The sequence below is a fragment of the Alternaria incomplexa genome (assembly GCF_024043165.1).
Source record: "Alternaria incomplexa strain BMP 0042 chromosome Unknown scaffold_7, whole genome shotgun sequence".
In the NCBI taxonomy this organism is placed as follows: Eukaryota; Fungi; Ascomycota; class Dothideomycetes; order Pleosporales; family Pleosporaceae; genus Alternaria; species Alternaria incomplexa.
The window spans coordinates 728606-749153 of record NW_026249856.1 but is presented as its reverse complement, the minus strand read 5'-3'; the positions used below and the strand labels follow the sequence as shown (position 1 = coordinate 749153).

The 20548-nt window shown below is 52.3% G+C and overlaps 6 protein-coding genes across 6 annotated transcripts; 2 read left to right on the top strand and 4 right to left on the bottom strand.

Moving 5' to 3' along the window:
* Nucleotides 1–222: 222 nt before the first annotated feature.
* J4E90_005437 (uncharacterized protein) lies at nt 223–955 on the bottom strand (the record flags this gene model as incomplete). The annotated part of the gene is made up of 2 exons (XM_051434990.1): nt 223–629; nt 928–955. 2 exons carry the CDS (start codon nt 953–955, stop codon nt 223–225), a joined length of 435 nt encoding a protein of 144 aa, XP_051291014.1.
* Nucleotides 956–2800: 1845 nt separating this feature from the next.
* J4E90_005436 (uncharacterized protein) lies at nt 2801–3765 on the bottom strand (the record flags this gene model as incomplete). The annotated part of the gene is made up of 3 exons (XM_051434989.1): nt 2801–3232; nt 3286–3530; nt 3582–3765. The coding sequence occupies 3 exons, from the start codon at nt 3763–3765 to the stop codon at nt 2801–2803; spliced, it is 861 nt and encodes a 286-aa protein (XP_051291013.1).
* Nucleotides 3766–6022: 2257 nt separating this feature from the next.
* Nucleotides 6023–6961, bottom strand: J4E90_005435 (uncharacterized protein; the record flags this gene model as incomplete). The annotated part of the gene is made up of 3 exons (XM_051434988.1): nt 6023–6244; nt 6292–6712; nt 6768–6961. The coding sequence occupies 3 exons, from the start codon at nt 6959–6961 to the stop codon at nt 6023–6025; spliced, it is 837 nt and encodes a 278-aa protein (XP_051291012.1).
* A 594-nt stretch (nt 6962–7555) lies between these two features.
* On the top strand, nt 7556–12360 carry J4E90_005434 (uncharacterized protein; the record flags this gene model as incomplete). The annotated part of the gene is made up of 4 exons (XM_051434987.1): nt 7556–7586; nt 7695–7834; nt 7888–12276; nt 12331–12360. 4 exons carry the CDS (start codon nt 7556–7558, stop codon nt 12358–12360), a joined length of 4590 nt encoding a protein of 1529 aa, XP_051291011.1.
* A 302-nt stretch (nt 12361–12662) lies between these two features.
* On the bottom strand, nt 12663–13391 carry J4E90_005433 (uncharacterized protein; the record flags this gene model as incomplete). Its single annotated transcript, XM_051434986.1, has 1 exon — nt 12663–13391. One exon carries the CDS (start codon nt 13389–13391, stop codon nt 12663–12665), a length of 729 nt encoding a protein of 242 aa, XP_051291010.1.
* A 3990-nt stretch (nt 13392–17381) lies between these two features.
* J4E90_005432 (uncharacterized protein) lies at nt 17382–19222 on the top strand (the record flags this gene model as incomplete). Its single annotated transcript, XM_051434985.1, has 4 exons — nt 17382–17573; nt 17629–18158; nt 18214–18732; nt 18796–19222. The coding sequence occupies 4 exons, from the start codon at nt 17382–17384 to the stop codon at nt 19220–19222; spliced, it is 1668 nt and encodes a 555-aa protein (XP_051291009.1).
* Between the last annotated feature and the right edge of the window lie 1326 nt (nt 19223–20548).

Genomic DNA, 20548 nt, shown 5'->3' with positions numbered 1-20548 from the left:
GGCAGTCGGCGCTTCGGGCGTTGTTCTGACCTCCGCCCCCGTTCCAGCGGCGGCTCAGCACCCACTTATCGTTCTGCGCGTTCGTCATACGAATCATATGCGATTGCTAATCGTTTTTTTTATTTTGGTGTTGAAGGCTCAGCACCCACCTGGCACCCAAACTCAACACACAATAAGTACATGTTACAGCTCTCCTCAATCGCAAGCAGGCGATTTCCAAAATCAGACCATTGAGAACTTGTTGTTCTTGTCATATACCATAACCCTCAGCAGCATACTCGCAGGATCGTCATCCGCATCTGGCTTAATTACCAGATTCTCCAACAGAACGAAGCCCATATGCTGGTACAATGGAAATCCCATCGGACTTGCCTCAAGGCCTACGTCAATGCTAGCAGCCAGAGCCTGATCAACACCCCATTGAGTGAGCGCAGTGCCCGCACCGCGCCGACGATAGTCTGGATGGGTTGCAAGCAGAACGAGGTAGTAATTCTGAGGATACATCTTCTCCCAATATTTCGAGTGGGTGTAGTTCAGCGCTTGCTGAAAGGCGATCATGCGCTTCGGATCGCCATCACGCCGCCTGAACTCCTTTCCTATGGCCCAGTTCTCTATAAAGGTGATATAACCTGTCATTGCTCAGTATTGTGTTCATCGAGGTTCGCGCGTGCATGCTCACAGTGTAGCGCGTTGAACACGCCCTTACTCCACAGGTTCGTCAGAGCCTGTGTCAGCATACTCTTCCCATTTCTCTCCCATAATGCGAACGCGATTATTGTCGCTACTGCTTCTCCACGATCTTCGCGTTTTTCCTCCAATGACGCGACTTCTTCAGCCACGATGAGGGTGATTTTGGGATGGTAGAGATAATGTTTGAACACTTGCAACCAAAAGAATTGACTGTCATCAGGATACTGGCGCCTGTACCTCCAGATGAATTCGAACCCCGGGTCATCAGGTAGACTAGCGAGGGCAACCGTCGTGACACGAGGGACGTCGCGCAGTTCAGCAAGCCTGACCCTGAAGGACGGTGTTGGCGACATGTCTGAAGCTGGACGGGGCGGACGGCCGCCTGAGCTGGGGCGAACCCCTCATTTTATCGCTAGACAAAAGCCGCGGTACAGTACGCGGTTGGATCTATAGGATCTTTTTGCTTCTCAGGCCTGCCACAGTGTGTGTAGGTGGTAAGACGGAGCTGCAGCCACCTGATTGCAAGTCCGAGATGATAGGCTGATAAGGTCCACGGAGACTTGAGGAAGGGGTGACCGCGTGCACGGGCCATGCAGCCTGCCGCTCCCCATCGATTGCCTCTGCCGCATTTTCCGCACGACATCAACGTGAAGATGTCGGTATGGGATCGGCTCTCTGTTGAGCTCGTTGATGAGGTAGCGTTCTTCGTCTTCTGATTCGATACTGTAGGCTAACGAAAGGTCCAGATTTTCTCCTACCTTGCAAGGCCCGTGACTGAACCCCGGTATCCATGGGACGAGAGCTCCCTTATCCACGATTTCGATTACATATGTTGCCTCGGTGTCTATGACTACCCACATGTGCTTCACCGGGAGTTGGAGCTTCGGCTAGTCTGTAAAGCCTTCGACCACGCTATGAACCGTCTCTACTTCCAACATAAATATGCGACATTCCGCACCTGGGAGAACACAGCTACCTCGAGACTTCATAAATACATCATAGAAGAAGATGCTAAGTTTGCGCCTTGCATAAAGCGCTTGCAGATCATGTTATCTGAATCAAGACTGAGCCCAGATGGATTGTTCGAAAAGAGAGACGTCGAAAATAATCCTGGGCTGGCTAGAAAGTTGGCCCTTTTGGTCGCGAACACGTCAGCCTTTGTCCCTTGGATCGAAGAGGCTGTCTCTAAATTACCAACGCTGAAACGCCTTGTCTTTACGCTCGAAGAAAATTGGCGTAGCGCACCGCTAGAAGTTGATCAGAGAGACGATGAAGACTATGGCCTCAAGCTTGACCTTGACTTCCTGCAGCTTATTCGTAGCAATATCGCGAGCATATTCTCCTCGCCACGCGTACATCTTCCTTTGCTGACTTATCTTCGACTTACGCTGCCCTCAGCATACGACATTGCGACCATTGGCGCTTGTATTCGGGACGACATGGCCATGCAACTGCGACATCTGTTTCTGGAATATATCGATGGTACAGGGCCTGGCGGTGATCGCGCGTACGACTTTGACGAGAGATCTATTAACGACGAACACGGAAGTCCGCTCTACTCCAACCTGCAAACTCGTTTTCCAAATACGGATTACATGAACGGCATATGCACTTTAGTGTCACGTTGCCGCAATCTCGAATCTCTTGGCTTGAGAGGGACTCAGTACTGCAACCTAGAATCGCTCGTCTGGCGGCCGACCAAGGATGGGCTCAGGAACTTGTACATTGACCGTGTGAGAACACCTTCTTTAGTCCTACTTGCTCTCCTGTCCCCTTCCACCGGTATCTCCGAGTCGTCGTCGACCTCCAGAATTGTTTCGGTGGAGCTTTCAGACGTGGACCTCCACGGAAGTGCATGGAGCACGATCTATGATCACTTGGGATCTAGTCCGCTACTCGCCTACGTTGATGTGAAGGACATTTTGATAGAGAGGAGTGACCAACGGAGCGTATTCAATATGATGAGCAAGGTTGATGCTCGGGAAGGTTACTTGGGTGAGGATCTGCAAGACCTATACCGGGAGAATTTTTGAATAGAGAAAGTAATGGCTGAGGTTATAGAGTACATGCGTGCCATTACTCATATCTGGCTTGTCCAAATACAATCTGTTCAGAAAGTTAGGGTTTGTCCCGCCTCTTTAGTAACAGCCGCTTTAACGTTCGTGCTGCCCAATAGTTCGTACTTGTAGGGCAAGCTTTGCGCACTGAGTGTACCCTTGGGAGCTGTATTGGCGCTCTGCCCACCAAACAACACGTCCTCCACGACTGCATACCCATCTTCCGCGCTACTCTCCGTGTACACCATCTTCTTGCCACTGTTCTCAAAGACCGAGCTTTGAACCAGGGCTTGCGCACCCATGCGGGTGTTCACACCTGTAGACTGCTCGTTGTAGTAATTGTTGAAGATGTGCGCTGTGCCGAATCGGAGCAATGGTCCGCGACTGTTGACGCGGTAGAAGTGGTTGTTTGCGTATGTTACGCGGAGGTGGCCAGTGTCTTCGGCGGCGTTCTTGTCGGAATGGCCTACCAAGGTGCCTTTGGACTGCGCTGCATTAGCCAGTGTGTATTTTCGTGAAGAAGAAGATGAGGACGTACATGGTTGTGAAAGTAGGTGTTGGAGATGGTTACGAAGTCAGCAGCGTGCGAAAGATCGACCAGCCCATCGTAGGTATCTTTGCCAACAGTCTCGTCACCATAGTAGTCGCAATGATCGACCCATACATTGGTGGAGAGTTGAATGGTAGTGGCATCGCCGTACTCAGCGGGTACTCTGCCGATCTTCATGTTGCGTACGATGACATTCTTCTGGCCTAGGATCGTAAGACCAATTCCAGTCAAGGCTATAAAGTGTTAGTCAGGACTTATGCAACTTAGAAAGGCTAACTGCATACAACTTCCAGTCTTTCCAATGATGGTCTTGTCCGAGCCAACCTGTACTTTTGCAGCACCAGTAATAGCTCCTTGAACTACGATGTTGAAGGGTCCGGAAGAGTTGGCCGCGGCCGAGAGTTGGGGTAAAGTGCTCACGGTGGTAGTAGGACCACCGGCTCCCCCCTTGGTCCCGCCATTTGCCATCGCGAAACCAACATTAGCAGCATCTGTAATGCTAGCTCTCTTCTCCAATGCTCTTGCTGGTGTGTCCTGATAAGTTGGGGTAGGCGATGCTGTGACTGCAGCCACCGCAACGAATAGAAAGGAGGTAGAAAGCTTCATGTCTGGTACTTGCTGCGATGTGAGATGATAGTGCTTGGTCGTTCTGGCAAAACCCATATATATGTCGAAGCTCCATTATGTACAAGGCGTCGGCGTTTGGACCGCAATAATTTTCGCTGATCATCTCCGTGAAGCTCAAGGAGTGGCTTGATCTCCACCGACTTCATATAAACAATGAACCCTCTTAGGTGGAATTCGATGGCGAATGTCGCCGCGGAAACGCCTGAATACTTGGAGTAACACGAATCATTCCGCGTGACCAATGTGTAGCTCGATTGGGTAGTTTGGACGTGCATCACGGCTGTGGCCGAGCGTTGGCTGATGCATGCGAAACATATCGGTCCGGAGAAACCCCTGGTTGGAGGAAGTTAGCTCAATCCGGTCACCCCAGATTTGCATCTATCTAGCATCACAATGCCAAGTCTGGGGAATATCGTTAGCTTAAGGAACGTTGCGGGGAATACAACGCGTTGATACTGTTGATTTTGAAAGAACATGCTTGTGGATGATGCGCATGATCATATTCTGATTTTGGTGTGAGTTAACATCGCGACATCGACCCCGGCACCAGGACTGAACACGACTGCAACGATTGAGGCATCCTCAATCTTCAAACCCAGGCACGGTTTTCGTAATCGGCATTAGTACCTCCAACCATGATGTTCCCATTGCCATTGGCAACCGCAAAACCAGCGCAACTGTGATCAAGTCTCGTGCAGCCGTCAATGACAGCCAAGACACTCCATGCAAGATCAATGCTATGACATACAGGTCAGATTTGTTCTGTTCCATAGTCGATTGTGCGGGGTAAAGAAGCGAAGATAAGCATACCAGTAACTACTCTCACGCTGACCCGTTGTACTTATACCAACAACAACGCCATTGAACCCGTGCCAACACACCGTTCTCGGTTCTCTACTGTCGAACTCACAGAGAGTTTTGCCGAGGATGCGAAGATAATTGAAGCAGGAAATGAGATTGTTGACGTCTGTGTAGGATCCATCTTCCGGGCCGCACACCAGTGTATTGTCTGAGGTGGTGGTTTGAGCTGCAGGGTATTAGATGATGTCCACCTGAAAATGCGACAGGTACTTGTAAGGATACGTGCTCACCGCTGGAACCTCGTGCTATTGGCCACTCAAGTAGATCAGCTGTAGTAAGATTCAGAGACGCTAGAGACGGGAAACCTGGTCCTGGGATAAGTTCGGAGTGCACGTCTGGGATTGCATCTGAACAGTTTCCGAGCGTCAAGAGGAAGACAATAGGAAGACAGATTCTGAAAAGCATGGTGGACAGAGAGGCGCCTCTAACATGCCAGCGCCTGGATTGGCCTCGACTATATCCTGTTACGCAATAGCTATGTTTCCGTCAACTTTACGCTATTTGTTGCCCTGACCAGCCATGGTGTGATTGCTGCAAAACTTGATCGTCGCTTTCCTGTACACGTTGCATAGGTTAGCTTCGGGTACGACTGACATAGAAGAGTTAAACGTACCAGGCAAAATGTCCAAAAACGATTATCAAGGTAGATATCATGTGCTTGTTGCACAGGATGATAGACCGAATACGCACGAAGTTACTGCGCGTGGGCGCTATCGATTGATAGCCATGCGATCACAACTCAGCACATGCACCTGGGGAGCGCGCGTAACAGCCCGATGAAAAAAAGACCCACAAACACGGTTACATGTGTGTTGTGACGATGTTCGGCTCCTGTGACTGTGAACGACTGCGGTTGCTGTCAACGGGTACTCTGCCGTTGCAGTCGCACCAAAATACCTTCCAAATATCCGTCCAATTGAAACGACGCAAGAAAAAGGCAGTGGAATGGCGCTCGGATAGGTGTTGGATACGAATTTTAGTAAAAGACGGTGGATTCAGAAACAACCATGCGAGTGGGGATAATGTGATGCGTCGTATAGATGGCTGTACAATAGATGTGATATATCAAACCAGCTCGTGCTGACAAGTGTCATGCCTCAACACAGTGACCAGGTGTATCCAGGGAAGCGATCGCTGCCCGCGGAGTAGTAAGCATTTCTACCAACCAGGAACGAGCGCCATCGCGCCAAGTAACAAAACAATGCAGATGCAGTGGGAATGCAGTACCAACATGTGTCTACCTGTCTCTGCCTAGTCTTTCCTCGTAGTCATCCACCAATTCGTATGCCGGCCTAAACTTCGGCTTCGAGGCGCCTGTCCCATTCCCAGTCTGGGGTACTTGTTGCGTAGACGGCTGGCGTACGAGCTTTGGGTTTGGGTGGGTATCAGTAGTTCCACCTAATGAGGTATATCCGCGGTCGTATAGCGAGCAGTAAGGTATGTTGAGGAAACGTATAAACTGAAGAAGTCAGTAAGCAAATGATACAGTGTGTGCATTGCGCGTACGGTCCATATATCCACATAGTGCCAGTCTATGACAGGATGTATCCGCACAAAGGCTGGCCACCCGGAGTCGGTCGGGTCAAAGAACTTCAGATGTTGGCCATGCGGATCCGTCCGCCGTGTCCCCACCAGGATCGCCTTAACAGATGGCGTGTCTTTCAAGTAGTCGGCGAAGGCAGCCTTCATGGGTTTCGCGTATTCTAGCAAGGCGAGCCAATATATCTTGCTACTATGCGCGACAAACTCCTCGACCTCGGGAAAGGGATGTGCGTCCTGTATGTACACGCATTGTACGGCGGTTTCGATGCTGGACGAGGGATTTGGGGTCTGCGTAAGACCCCGCCTGTGCATGGCGCAGAGGTATAGTACAAGAAGAACTAAACAGTCTTTGCCGCCATTATACGATAAAGACAGCTCTGGTAGACTACGTAGCTGTCAGTCCCTAGCTTCCGCACGCCGCCTACATGGTCAGCACCAACCTGTACTTCTCCAGAGCCTCTCCTATGACCCTCAGCGAGGTTCGCGTCTGCTCCTGAACATTCTTGACGCGATCAGACACATCTGTCGCGTCGAGAAACGTGACTATGCGGTCATTGATGCGCGTGCATAGCTCGTCGAAGGGCAGCGGGGTATCGGAGACAAGGGGATCTGAAAATCCGGAGGCGGTATTCATTGCAGCAAAAGTGCGCTAATCACGACATCAGATGCAGATGTAGGCGATTACGGTAGGGGTAGTGTCGACGATTGGCCGTACGGGGGTGCTGGTTCATGCCATGATGCGTGTGTCGGCCATGCCAGGAGAGGCGAACAGGTGGAGGTAGCCGGTGCCTTATCGATAAGCGGACTGGATCCTCGGCACATCTCCATGCGGCAAGGCGGCGGCTGCCTCACCTGGCCACTCAGGCAGCGGACAGTAAGCATCGCAGCGGCCATCGGACGGGGCTCCACCACGAGATGCACCATGGGAGAAATTCGGTCTTGAGGCTCGCGTCGAGCTCTACAAGGCGATCTAGGCTGATTGATTACACCGAACGCGCATCTATGATGGTCTGATTCGCCGCTCTTCGGCCCTCGCCCCAGACCCTGACTTGCACTAAAGAATTGCGTGCTTTCGGCACGCGTTGTCATGACCTCTTAAAGGGAATTTTTCCACTGCCGTTGCCGCTGACTATGAGGACTGTCGCCGACGGTCCGAAGTATTACTACTGCTCGTCTCCCCCGTAGACATTTCCTTACTGTTACCGTCAACCCTGAATTCGCAGTCAATATGGGGTCTATCTCGACTGCAGGAGAGGCTGGTACGTCCCCGCAACCATTCGCCCCACCAATGCCTTACCCCAACATGTCGCCATGGGAGAGTAGTGGGAGGCTGCAAGTGCACATATACTGACCTGCATGCTGTGTAGTGGCCCGAATTGCCCACCTGGCCTCCGACGTGATCGTATCGGTCGTCCCTTCCTTCACAACCGAGTCCGAGTTCTCGGAGCCTCTGCGGGGACTCCAGAAGCACAACGCGCCCAGCGTTGTTTGCAAGACACAGCCAGAGGTGTGTTCGCATGCTCACTGCAGCCCAATGGCTTGTACTAACATGCTACCCAGATCCTCACTGTCCGCCAAAATGCCGACCCTCTGCTCTCCGTCTTCCAGCCCATCCGCTCGGGCAAGCTCACCAGCGTCACCACAACCTCGTCCATTCTCGTAAAGTCGATACCGCATCTTTACAAGCTCGCACAATATCCCGTCGTCCTCCACGTATCAGTGGCGCCCTCGGGCTTCCCTGACTTCTCCGACATCACCTCCATCAGACAGTCTGGATTCGCCTTCATCCAATCCGAGACACTACAGGAGTTGCAAGATCTTGCTCTCACTGCCCATGCTTTGGCTATCAAGTCAGGCAAGGGTGTCATCCACTTCTTCGATTCGGGCGCGACCGCTTTCAAGAAGACTGTCGAGGTAGAGGATGCCGACCTGGTCCGAAGCGTCATCGACCTGGACGCGGTGGCGGCATACCAAAACACCAAGTCGGAGGAGACCACACTATACGCCGACGATGGCAGGAATCCGACACTGTCCTTCGCTCGCAGTCAGGCCGTCAATGCCGCTCCAGCAGCAGCGCCTGTCAGCCTTCCCGAGCATCCCAAGTCGCTTCCTGCATCGGAGAGGAACAGCCAACGCGCCGATTCTTCTTCTGGCTCGTCGCAGCGCGATGCTAGCACCAGCGGCGCGTCAGTATCTTCGGCAACCACAGTGGAGTCATTGATCTCCAAGCCCGTTTCATCCGAGGATATCTACCGCTTCGCCACACAAATTTGGGGAACCATCCGTGATGCCACTGGACGAAGCTACGATGCCTTTGCTTTCTCTGGCACTGGTAACGAGGAGGCTGCCATTTTCCTCTTTGGTGCCGACACTGCTGTCTGGGCTACCGAGTTGGACAGCGTGGAGGAGACCAAGGCATATGCCAACACAGCCGTCATCACAGCCAGGCTATACCGTCCCTGGTTGGGTGCGTCCCTTGCCCCCTTGCTTCCCCGGTCGCTTAAGAGGATCGCGGTGCTGGAGCAAGTTCGACGAAAGACTACCCGATGGGGCCCTGTACTGCTCGACCTTCTGATGTCGCTCAAGTCGACCGGTGGCGCCTCTCCTACGGTTGTAGGATATCAGCTTGGCTACATCAACGAGGACACTGTGTCGCAAGCAATGCGCGGCGTTTACCAGAACTTGATGAGCGAGACGCCTGTACAAAACCTCGTCATCGGCAACCTCGATGGACCGGAGCCCCAGGCTATCAAGGTCGAGCAACCAGGGTTAGAGAACGCCTACATGAAGATCTTGAACCAGGTCTTTGGTGAGAAGCTTCACATTGCTAACCAGCTTGGTTCGCAGCACGCCGGCATCTCCAACGAGATCTCCTCCACCCCAGAGTTCGGATTCGGCTCGCTAGTAGCGCGCAAGGAACATCGTCAGCGATTTGTGGATGAGGCTGCGGCTGCTTCCAAGGAGAACGCTTTCACCACACAAGCGCCCAGAGAGTGGCTGTCGAAGTGGGCACTGAACGCCGATGATACCGACAAGGCTAATGACCTGGCCTCTGAGGTCATCGCACGCTTGGGTACTGACGGCTCGCCCGCTGCCAGTCAGTTGTTGTCATCAAAGAAGCTGTTCTACAAGGAATCACCATGGTTGATTGGCTCGGACGCCTGGGCGTACGACCTGGGTAACTCTGGTGTGCACCACGTCCTTGCCTCTGGCGAGAATGTCAACATGCTCATCGTCGACTCAACACCGTATTCCGAGCGCGCAGCCGCCGACGCTGCGAGGCGAAAGAAGGACATTGGTCTGTACGCAATGAACTTCGGCAACGCTTACGTGGCATCGGTCGCTGTATACAGCTCCTACACCCAGGTTCTTGAGGCTATGATCGAGGCTGACAAATTCAACGGTCCCTCCGTCGTGCTTGCCTACCTGCCGTACGAGAAGGAGAACGACACGCCCCTGACTGTCTTGCAAGAGACCAAGAAGGCTGTTGACCTTGGCTACTGGCCATTGTACCGATGGGACCCACGCGCCGAGGAGAAGGGTGAAGAGAACTTCAAACTTGACTCGGAGCGAATCAAGAAGGAGTTGGAAGAGTTCCTGTCCCGTGACAACTACATGTCTCAGGTCATGAAGAGACATCCTGAGTTCTCATCCAACATCTCTGGATCCTACGGAACCGAAGTCAGGCAACTGCAAAAGCGCAAGGCCAAGGATGCTTACAGCAAGCTTCTTGAGGGACTCCAGGGCGACCCTATGACCATCCTCTTCGCTTCCGACAACGGTAACGCTGAGAATCTAGCCAAGCGTCTAGGGAATCGCGGCAAGGCTCGTGGTCTCAAGACTATGGTCATGGCTATGGACGACTTCCCAATCGAAGATTTGCCCAACGAGCAGAACGTTATCCTGATGACTAGTGTAGCTGGACAAGGAGAGTTCCCTCAGAATGGTCGCACGTTCTGGGAGACCGTCAAGGACTCTACGGATCTGGATCTTGCAACAGTCAACTTTGGTGTCTTCGGTCTTGGTGACAGTCACTATTGGCCACGCAAGGAGGACAAGATCTACTACAACAAGCCCGCAAAGGACCTACATGCTCGTCTGCTTACTCTCGGTGCTAAGCCTTTGGCCGAGTGTGGTCTTGGAGATGACCAAGACCCAGACGCTTACCAGACTGCGTACTCTGAGTGGGAGCCAAAACTCTGGGAGCAGCTTGGTGTTGCCAACGTCGAGAACCTACCTGAGGAACCGGCGCCGCTGACCAATGAGGATATGAAGGCCGCTTCCAACTTCCTCCGAGGAACCATTGAGGAGGGTTTGGCCGACACTAGCACTGGCGCCATCTCTGCAAGCGATCAACAGCTCACCAAGTTCCACGGAACCTACATGCAAGATGATCGTGACCTTCGCGACCAACGCAAGGCCCAGGGTCTCGAGCCAGCATACTCCTTCATGATTCGCTGCCGACTACCTGGTGGTGTCTCGACGCCGAAGCAATGGCTACAGATGGACGAGATCAGCACGAAGCTCGGTAACGAGACCATGAAGCTCACCACTCGCCAAACCTTCCAATTCCACGGCGTCGTGAAGGGTAAGCTCAAGCCGGCTATGCAGGCTATCAACAAAGCTTTGATGACCACTATCGCGGCTTGCGGTGATGTCAACCGAAACGTCATGTGCAGCTCTCTCCCAACTCAGTCAAAATACCACGGCCAGGTTCAGAACATTGCACAGAAGATCAGCGATCACCTTCTTCCTTCTACCACCGCCTACCACGAGATTTGGCTGGAGGATGATGAGACAAAGGAGAAGCGCAAGATCGCTGGTGAAGCTGTCCAAGACCACGAGCCACTCTATGGCCCTCTCTACCTCCCGCGAAAGTTCAAGATCACCATTGCCATTCCACCTCACAACGACACCGATGTTTACGCTCACGATATTGGTCTCATCGCCATCAAGGGTGAGGATGATAATCTCGTAGGTTTCAACCTACTTGCTGGTGGCGGTATGGGTGTAACGCACAACAACAAGAAGACCTACCCGCGAACTGGAAGCATGTTCGGCTACGTCGCAGCCGACCAAGTGCACCTTGCTTGCGAGAAGATCATGCTCGTCCAACGTGACCACGGTGACCGCAAGAACAGGAAGCACGCCCGTCTCAAGTACACCATTGATGACATGGGCATTGATGTTTTCAAGGGAAAGGTCGAAGAGCTCTGGGGACAGAAGTTCGACGAGCCCAGACCTTTCAAGTTCCAAAGCAACATCGATACCTTTGGCTGGCAGAAGGACGAGACTGGTCTCAACCACTTCACTTTCTTCATTGAGAACGGCCGCATTGAAGACACTGCCGACTTCCCAATGAAGACTGGTCTGATCGAGGTGGCGAAGGTACACAAGGGCGAGTTCAGGTTGACTGGTAACCAGCACTTGATCTTGGCCAACGTCGCCGACGAAGACCTGTCTGCTATGAAGGAGCTGCTCAAGAAGTGGAAGCTTGACAACACCAACTTCTCTGCAATGAGGTTGTCTAGTTCCGCCTGTGTTGCCTTCCCCACTTGCGGTCTTGCTATGGCTGAGTCTGAGCGTTACCTACCTGAGCTGATCTCCAAGCTCGAGGGCACGCTCGAAGAGTCTGGGCTACGACAAGACAGCATCGTCATGCGCATGACTGGTTGCCCTAACGGTTGCGCACGTCCATGGCTTGCTGAGATTGCTTTCGTCGGCAAGGCTTATGGCGCGTACAACATGTACCTTGGTGGCGGCTACCACGGTCAAAGGCTGAACAAGCTTTACAGGAGCTCGATCAAGGAAGAAGAGATCCTTGAGATCCTGCAGCCTATGATCAAGCAGTACGCTAAGGAGAGGAACGAGGGTGAGCACTTCGGTGACTTCGTCATCAGGAAGGGCTACATCAACGAGACCACTCATGGAACAAACTTCCACGACAACGTAAGTTCCAAGGAATCAAACCATTCATGAGATGCATTGCTAACACCCTCACAGACTGCGGAAATGGAGTCAGATGGCGAGTAAGCCTATCGGCTCGGTGTGAAGTTGGAGGTCTTGATGGATTTCGTCGCATCTCGTCGTTCTTATGAAAATCTATGAACATTTTCTGGCGTTATATGGAGAGGTCTAAGCGGTTGGGAAACGTCTCGTCTATACTTTATGACTTATCGCATGATCAAAAGGAATGAATGATACCATAGCATACTCAATGCTTCTGTTCGTAGCTTTAACTTCCGTTGGCTTTCGATCTGATGTTTGATCTTGCGATGATTTCTGACCCTCCGCGTAGTACGAAAACAGCTGACTTGAGTGCGAGCCTTCCCTCCTTACGGGCTCAGCCTCTCAATCTTCCACTCTGCCCCCTTCATCTTCTCGGTGTTGTCCTCTCCGCCAACCTTCCGGTAAACAAAACGATCATGCAGTCGACTCGGCCGTCCCTGCCAAAACTCCACCATATCCGGCACAATTCTCAGCCCGCCCCAAAACTCCGGCACGGGGATCTTATCCTTGCCATCAAACCTCTTCTCGACATCCTCTACTCTCTTCTCTAGCTGCTCCCTACTCTCAATCACACTACTCTGCTGACTTGCCCACGCCCCAATTCTTGAACCGCGAATCCTCGTATCGTAATAGACCTGCGACTCCTCGTTCGTAAGCCGCTCTACCATTCCTTCGACACGAATTTGACGCTCCAGTTCGCGCCAGTGGAAAGTCAATGCCGCATGCGGATTGCTCCGTATGTCGCTCGCCTTGCGACTTGTATCGAAGTTTGAGTAGATTACGAAGCCGCGCTCGTCCAGCTCTTTCATGTAGAGCGTGCGTGCTGAGACTCTGCCACTGGGTAGTTCTGCGGTGGACAAGACGACGGTTTCGGGCTGGTATACATTGTTGGCCTGGGCTTCCTGGAACCACTTGTGGAATTGGTCGGTTGGCGAGGGGAGGAGGTCCTCACGGTCTAGGGCGCCTTTGTTGTATTGGGTTGCATGGCCGGGGTCTTCGGAGTTGCTTGTTGGTGCGAAGATCTTCTTCGCTGACTCGGTGGCTGAGTGCAGCATGCTTTTTGGCTGGTGTTGAGGATGTTGTGCAAAGAAGGGTGATGCGAAGTAGCGTATGGAACTCGTAGTTGGGACGGTTCTCGGATATCTGTTGAGGATGCTTGTACACCTGGATGCGAGCATTGGTCACTTCAAGCTGTGGTAGAGGTTTGATATGTTGACTCACTTCGTGGCGTGATCTGAGCGATGCAGTGCTCGGAATGAGTCCTCTCACGATCGGAACGAAGTGGGGTGACGTAACTAGATGCTAGCGCGATTATCGACCAGCCACCCCATCACGTGCCACTTGGGTTATGACACGAACCTCACGCGTTTACTGCCAGCTAGCAAAAGGGATGAAACATTGAAGCTCTTGTGCATTGATGTCATTATCATGAGAACGCGACTTCCTTCCAAAGTTGCCGCGCAGAAGAATTTGAAGATTCCCCATTCCAGAACGCGCTAAACCCCTCGCACCTGCCCGAACACCGACGCGTCTGAAGAGTATCAAATAGCCGTTTTCTCATCAGCCATCAATCTCAAACAGTCCTCCTGTTCATCCAGGTCGTACCTCACACTCGTCTTAACCTTCTTATCTCGTTTGTAATGCGCCCTCTCCCTCAGCAGCCGTTGTGTCTCATTATCGAATCCATACGTTAGTGTGGGAAGCGCGGACTCCTTCCACACTGGTATTCTCAGTCGTGCAGACTCGATTATAACGAGAATCACGTATAGGATTCCTATCGAGAGCATCGCGACCGGAAAAGCCATGTATGCCCAGTCGACACGTACGTGTGTGACCCAGCGTTGTGTGACGCCCTCAAGTCGATCGGGGGAGGTATTGCGCATCTGGTTTGTGAGACTACGAGCCACATTCTCGAATGTTGTGGTCAGGTTTGTTGAGTTCCATAACGCATCCACGAAAGCCGGTGCGTCTCTATCCGGAAAGGCGATCAAAGAGGGCGGTGGTTTACCACTGGGCTTTGCAGCATAGCTCGTGAAGGTGTGGAGATAGTCGATGGTACTTCGAAGAAGCGCGTGAGATATGTTCACCTCTTGCGCCGCCATTGCAGAGAAGCCCCGCGCCTGTTGGGAAGGAATAAGAAGCCGAAGGTCATGTCTCGGGAAATCTATGGTAGGATTGTATAGGTCGTATCCAATACTGTCCAGGTATCTTTCGTCTTCCGAAGTCAGAGGTCCAAGGGACTTGTATATCTTATGTGAGTCAGGGTCTCGAACAGCCCAAGACCCGATAACGTTCTCCTCGACTAGACCGTTCTTACTACTGGCTTGGTAGATGTTCGAACAGAAATACAACGCGCATTCTGTTGCAACGGGATGTGACGACTCCCATGACACATTTGATTTGACCCAGTCATCAGCAGCTCTGATGATTTTGAAGCTCATCATCAGAGTTTGCACGTCCGAATGTTTTAGAGTCTGGCGTGCAGTAGACCCGGTCTTTACTGTCATAAAGGTTCGGGGACCCCTGATTCAGCGCCGGTAGTGTACTTGTACCAATCATCGTCGTCTACTTTCGATAAACCGTTGAAGTTCTTGATCTCAATCTCTGGTAGAGAGAACACGGAATACGGTCTGAATTCAGTTTTACGAAGTCAGTATATATCTCACATACAGCTCGTACGGACATACTTACCCATCGGAGTGAATGTTGGTGGGGCTTGGGATACTCGTCCCATTCGATCCTTGTGACCCATTGAACACGAGCGTATCAGAGACATCTTTGCAAGAACTGCACACAGCAGCCGAGACAAATACTGGCCAGGTACAGTTACCAGTAGCGCAAGTAAAGGCGACAGTGTTGGGGGTGTTCGTGGATGCATTATAGAACCCTGCATTGACAGAGCTGACAATACCAAAGTCTGGCCGACTCTCAGTGTATGTGTTTTGTATCATACCAGACGGTACTTTGTTGGACATCAAGGGTCCGCCTGGGTTCTCGATTATGTATCCACCGTCAACTCTCAAAGCTCGACCGATGGTAGCACTAGATAATGACCCGATATCGACAGCGTTGGAGCCTACCGCTATGTCATCGAGTTTTCCGTAGGTAGAAATGACCGCCTGGAAAAAGGGGTCGAAGGCGACTGTACCTAGAAAAGCGCAGTTATGTCAGCCTGATTATAATGTATTCTGCAGCGTCTCACGTTAACGAGTGCCGTAAACTGGCTATCAAAAGTGGTGTAGGTCGACCAGGTATGACATACCTACGGTGACTAGAGCACCCAACGCTGCCCAATGCCTGCAGGTGAATCAGTTTTGCGATACGTGTTAACGGTATCAGGTATCTTTACCTGAAACGTAACCAAACGAAAAGACGAGACCCGCCCCAGGGTCCCCGACTTGCTTCGTCGAACCTTTCGAATGCAAGCACAGAATCTGACCTTCGATTAAGCCAGCTCCATTTCTGCTGTCCAACGCAGGCACTCATAGCAAATGCCAGAGCAGTTCTTGCTACCGTGCCGAGAGCGGCTACCCAGGTGTTGAGCGTGAAGATGAATGTCCAGGCTGTGATCGGCTTGTTGTTTTGGCCAACGAGAATGATGACGATCGTGGCGATTGAGGCGATGCTTGCGATCAACGCGAGAATCTCAAAAATCCATGAGAGCATGGTTTTGCGAAGGCGATGAGACTTTCTGCTTGCTTTCTCAAAACTTACGACATCCGGGCTGTGATTCGAGACTGCAGTTCGCTCGATGGCAGCGTCGTTACTGAGATGACGTGTAGAGTTGGAGTGTACGAGAGGCTCTTCAGAAGCATCCGCATCGTCTGCGAAGCTATGGGTTGCTGGGAATGACATAGGTCGCCGCGAAGTGGCAGACGAGCGACTAAACTGGGGAGATATCGATCTTCCGTCGTTCATCTTGGAGTTCGTATGTACACTAGCAGCTCAGTGCATAGTGAGTGAGAAAGATGGATTGCATCTAGACGATTATGGAGCGGAAGGCTGCTACAAATGGCTGAGTGAGCTGAAACTACAACAGCATAGAAAGCGCCCCAGGTCTAGTCAGCCACGCCCATGAGGCTTTTGATGAGAGTTCTTGTTGGACCACCAGTGGTGCCAACCTCAGCCGTGTGACCTCACAATATGCACGAGCGGCAAGGGCAACTTCTGGCCCCCAATTCCCACCTCCTTCCAGTGCGTCGTAATGTACACTCACTAAAAAGCTGACGAGACCAGAACTTGCGCATTATGTGTATTTACAGTAGAAGAAATGAGATCGAAGAGCGCTTGTCGGGAAACATGGTCTTGGAAAGATAGGTACGTATGTTGGAGGGGAAACAGTCGGGACGGGATGAGCACGCTTTCCCGCGGGGCTTGCACACTGCCTCGTCGCCCCCTTTTTCACACTCCCCGCACAGCGCTGCACCAATGTATAAATAATGTCGAACATGATCGCAATTACCTCGATGTGCATCGGCGACCAAATAAGGGCTTTCCAAGAAAACAGAGAGCGGATATCTACGTGATCCCACTCGTCTGAAGCCATGAGTGAAGTTTCAGGCGCTATAGATAGCAACACGCGCACAGCATTGGGGCCAATCCGAAGAAACTTAGATTCCTAGTTGCTTGGTCAATTAGGTAGTCACACAAAAAGAAAGAGAAAGTCCATCGGTCAACGATTGCTTGATCACGACAGGCCGGGCATTGAGGAGATGGTGGTGGCCTGCGAGTGGTGTTTGGTTTAGGGGCCATCCCCGCGGGAAATCGGAAGACCTCAGGAGGCTTCTGCGTTGTCACAAAAGCTAGACGCACCATATACACATGATAAACCATGTTCTTTTCGGTATCACATGCCTTTCCCTTACTACGAGAATTCTATAGGCTGTCCATGGCTCATAGTTCAGATCGTAGGATACGATACCTCTTTAGAGGGGTAGATCCGAGTGAGCCTTGGCAGAGAGGCTAAAGAAAGCCCCCACCCGGGCCCCACCTCCGGCCGACCCGTCGGCTTCCCGCCTTTCATACACTTACCCAGCGATACCACGATGCGCGACTCAACTTCCTACCAGTACGATCTGGGTTCTTACCATCGCAAGATCAGCACATCCAGCCCAGCTTCGCAAATATGGTTCGATCGCGGTTTGGTTTGGTGCTACGCCTTTCACCATGAAGAGTCCGCTCGATGCTTTGAACGAGCTATCGGCGAAGACTCGAATTGCGCGATGGCTTATTGGGGTGTAGGTCTTTGATGGTCTCCCAGGGATGTCTTGTATACCCAGCTGATCGACGCAGCTCGCGTTCGCCCTCGGACCGAATTACAACAAGCCTTGGGACTTGTTTGACGAGAAAGAACTCAAGGCCACACTAGGAAAGATAGATGAAGCGAACGAAAAGGCCGAACTACACGCATCCAGTGCGTCGGATCTGGAAAGAGCCCTAATCGACGCCGTCCAAGTGCGCGTGCCGAAAGGTCTAGATGAAGCTGCGTTCCAAGCATGTAACGAAGAGTATGCCAAAGCTATGGAGGGCGTTTACAAGCGTTTCTCTGACGACCTTGACGTGGCGTCTCTCTACGCAGACTCTCTTGTCTGTCTCTCGGCATGGAATCTATGGGATCTCAAGACGGGCCAACCGACGCCAGGTGCTCGCTCTTTAGAGGCGAAGACCGTGCTCGAAAAGGCTTTACAGCAGGACGGCTCAAATCTGCACCCAGGAGTTCTCCACCTGTACATTCATTTGATGGAGATGTCAGCAACGCCTGAAGTAGCCCTTATCTGTGCAGATCAGCTAAGACATCTTACCCCCGACGGAGGACATTTGCTGTAAGTGCATGCAAGAAGCCTCCGTAAAGCACATACTAATTCTAGAGACCTATAGACATATGCCGTCCCATCTGGACATCCTTGTTGGCGACTACCGACGTGCCATAGACGCTAACACCCAAGCCTGCCTTGCAGATGAGAAGTATGTCTCAGAGCATGGAGCACAAAACTTCTACTCATTTTACATGATGCACAACTATCACTCGCTCATATACGCAGCGATGTTTGCGGGACAGCAGAAGGTTGCGCTAGATGCGGTCGACCGCATGGAAGCCTCACTGCCTGTCTCGCTTCTGCGCATCGAAAGTCCGCCCATGGCAGACTGGCTGGAGAACTTTGCATCAGTTCGTGTACATGTCCTGGTTCGCTTCGGGCAATGGCAAGATCTCATCGCACTCGAGATGCCATCGGATAGGGATCTCCACTGTGTGACAACGGCTATGACGCATTATGGCAAAGGTATTGCGTATGCCGTTACCGGCGACATCGTGAAGGCACAGAAGGAACGCGACGCTCTGGTCGAAGCAGTTGAACGTATTCCAGCATCTCGGATATGTGGGGATTTTCCAAACAGGTACGGTGCATACAGTCAAACTATCCGGAATGGCGGGCTATAAGGGCATACTAACCCATGCAGGTCTAATGTCGTCCTTCAAGTTGGGATAGCAATGCTGGACGGCGAACTTGAGTACCGCAAAGGCAACTACGAGGAAGCTTTCAGACACCTTGAAACAGCCATCCAGCGTGACGACGATCTGGTGTACGCCGAGCCATGGCCCTGGATGCAGCCGACACGACACGCCTATGCCGCTCTGCTGTTGGAGCAGGGCCGAATAGAAGATGCGGCAGCGGTCTATAAAGCAGACCTAGGGTTCGATGATACGCTACCGCGGGCAAGGCAACATCCGAACAACGTATGGGCCTTGCGCGGCTACCATGAGAGTTTGATAACCTTGGGTCGAAAAGACGAGGCGGGAATCATTGGGCAGCAACTCAGGATAGCACTTGCTGTAGCTGATGTTAGTGTCAACGCGAGCTGCTACTGCCGACGCAATCCTGAGTAGTGGGAACTCGTAGAGGGCCGGGCAGTTCGTGATGACCCGAAACGTTACGTTAGGATGCGATCGTCGGTGAACGCAGATGGTTCCTGGCCAGTTGGGCTTCATTCCGTGTCCTCCGTGTCCACTTGGCCAACGAAATCCTCCGGCTGATTATCAGGACGATCTTCTATCTAGGTGTAGAGAGGTGCTGCGGTGTGAAAGACACAAGGATGGCTGACCAGCATCGTCCGTGTTGGTGTCTTTTCGAGCGGATAGATGCAGCTCGTTTCCATATCGGACTGATCTGTCCGAATCTGTCAACGATGTCAGTACGACTCGTGGTTCATCGCTCGTATCATTCCTTGGGCGTTCCCCTTTCGATCAGATGTCAACAGCCTTACGTACTGTTTCGGAGTCGCCTCCGTCGCCTTCAAGGGGTTAATGATGACCCGAGTGACAGTTCCGCTACTGAACAAGCCGTCTCTAAGTGCCTTGGTATGCATTGCTGATGAGTCGTGTCCCATCTCCCAATCATCACCCAGTCATGCCTCGGTATCTCGAAGCACAGTTTCACGATCTGCCGCTAACGGTCGCCGACGTCCTCCGCTACCCTGTAGCTTCCACGTGTCTTACCAAGATCGTGCTAGATCGCCTCGCTTAGCACGCCCCGCCGGAAATTTCGTCCCCAACAGAGTCACGTCTAGTATGCACCTGCGCATGTATACATGCGTTGACTATCGTCCCTGAGGAAAACGCGGATCCCTCCTGTTCCTGTGCCACGCGACATCGACGCTTGGCATTTAACCGGCATTCACCAATGTTAGAAATCAACATCGAGGTCAGCCTGTGGGACCAGAGCGGATCCACAGGCTTGTACACACGGGAACTTGAACACGGGAACTTGAGCACCGAAAACTCTGACGTCTGCAGCCAAAGCGGGCACTTGGTTGTCGGAACGGAGTCCGTCGACGTTAATTGTGCGCGGGTAGTCTAGATTGCGGGAGCTTCACGAGCCGCAGTTCTCCATCAACAAATTATGATCGTCTATGATTCAGGCGGATAACGTGGTAGGAGAACTCCCAGAACAGCAGCTGCGAAGCCGCGGGAATAATCGCCACAACATCCCTGATGTCCTATCGCAACGTCTGGGCGTTGATCAGCATGGCGTGCAAGCGGACCCTGCTCTGACATGCCGGCGGTGTTTGCCATTCCTGATTCAGTAGCACAGGGCAGGCCCATGAGCCGCCCTTCCCCTGGGTACCCATCGAATCGAGACTCGCTTGACTGTGGGCTGACTCAACTTGGCTGGTACCCAAGGGCTCGGGTACGAGGTATATGGAGCCAAAACCC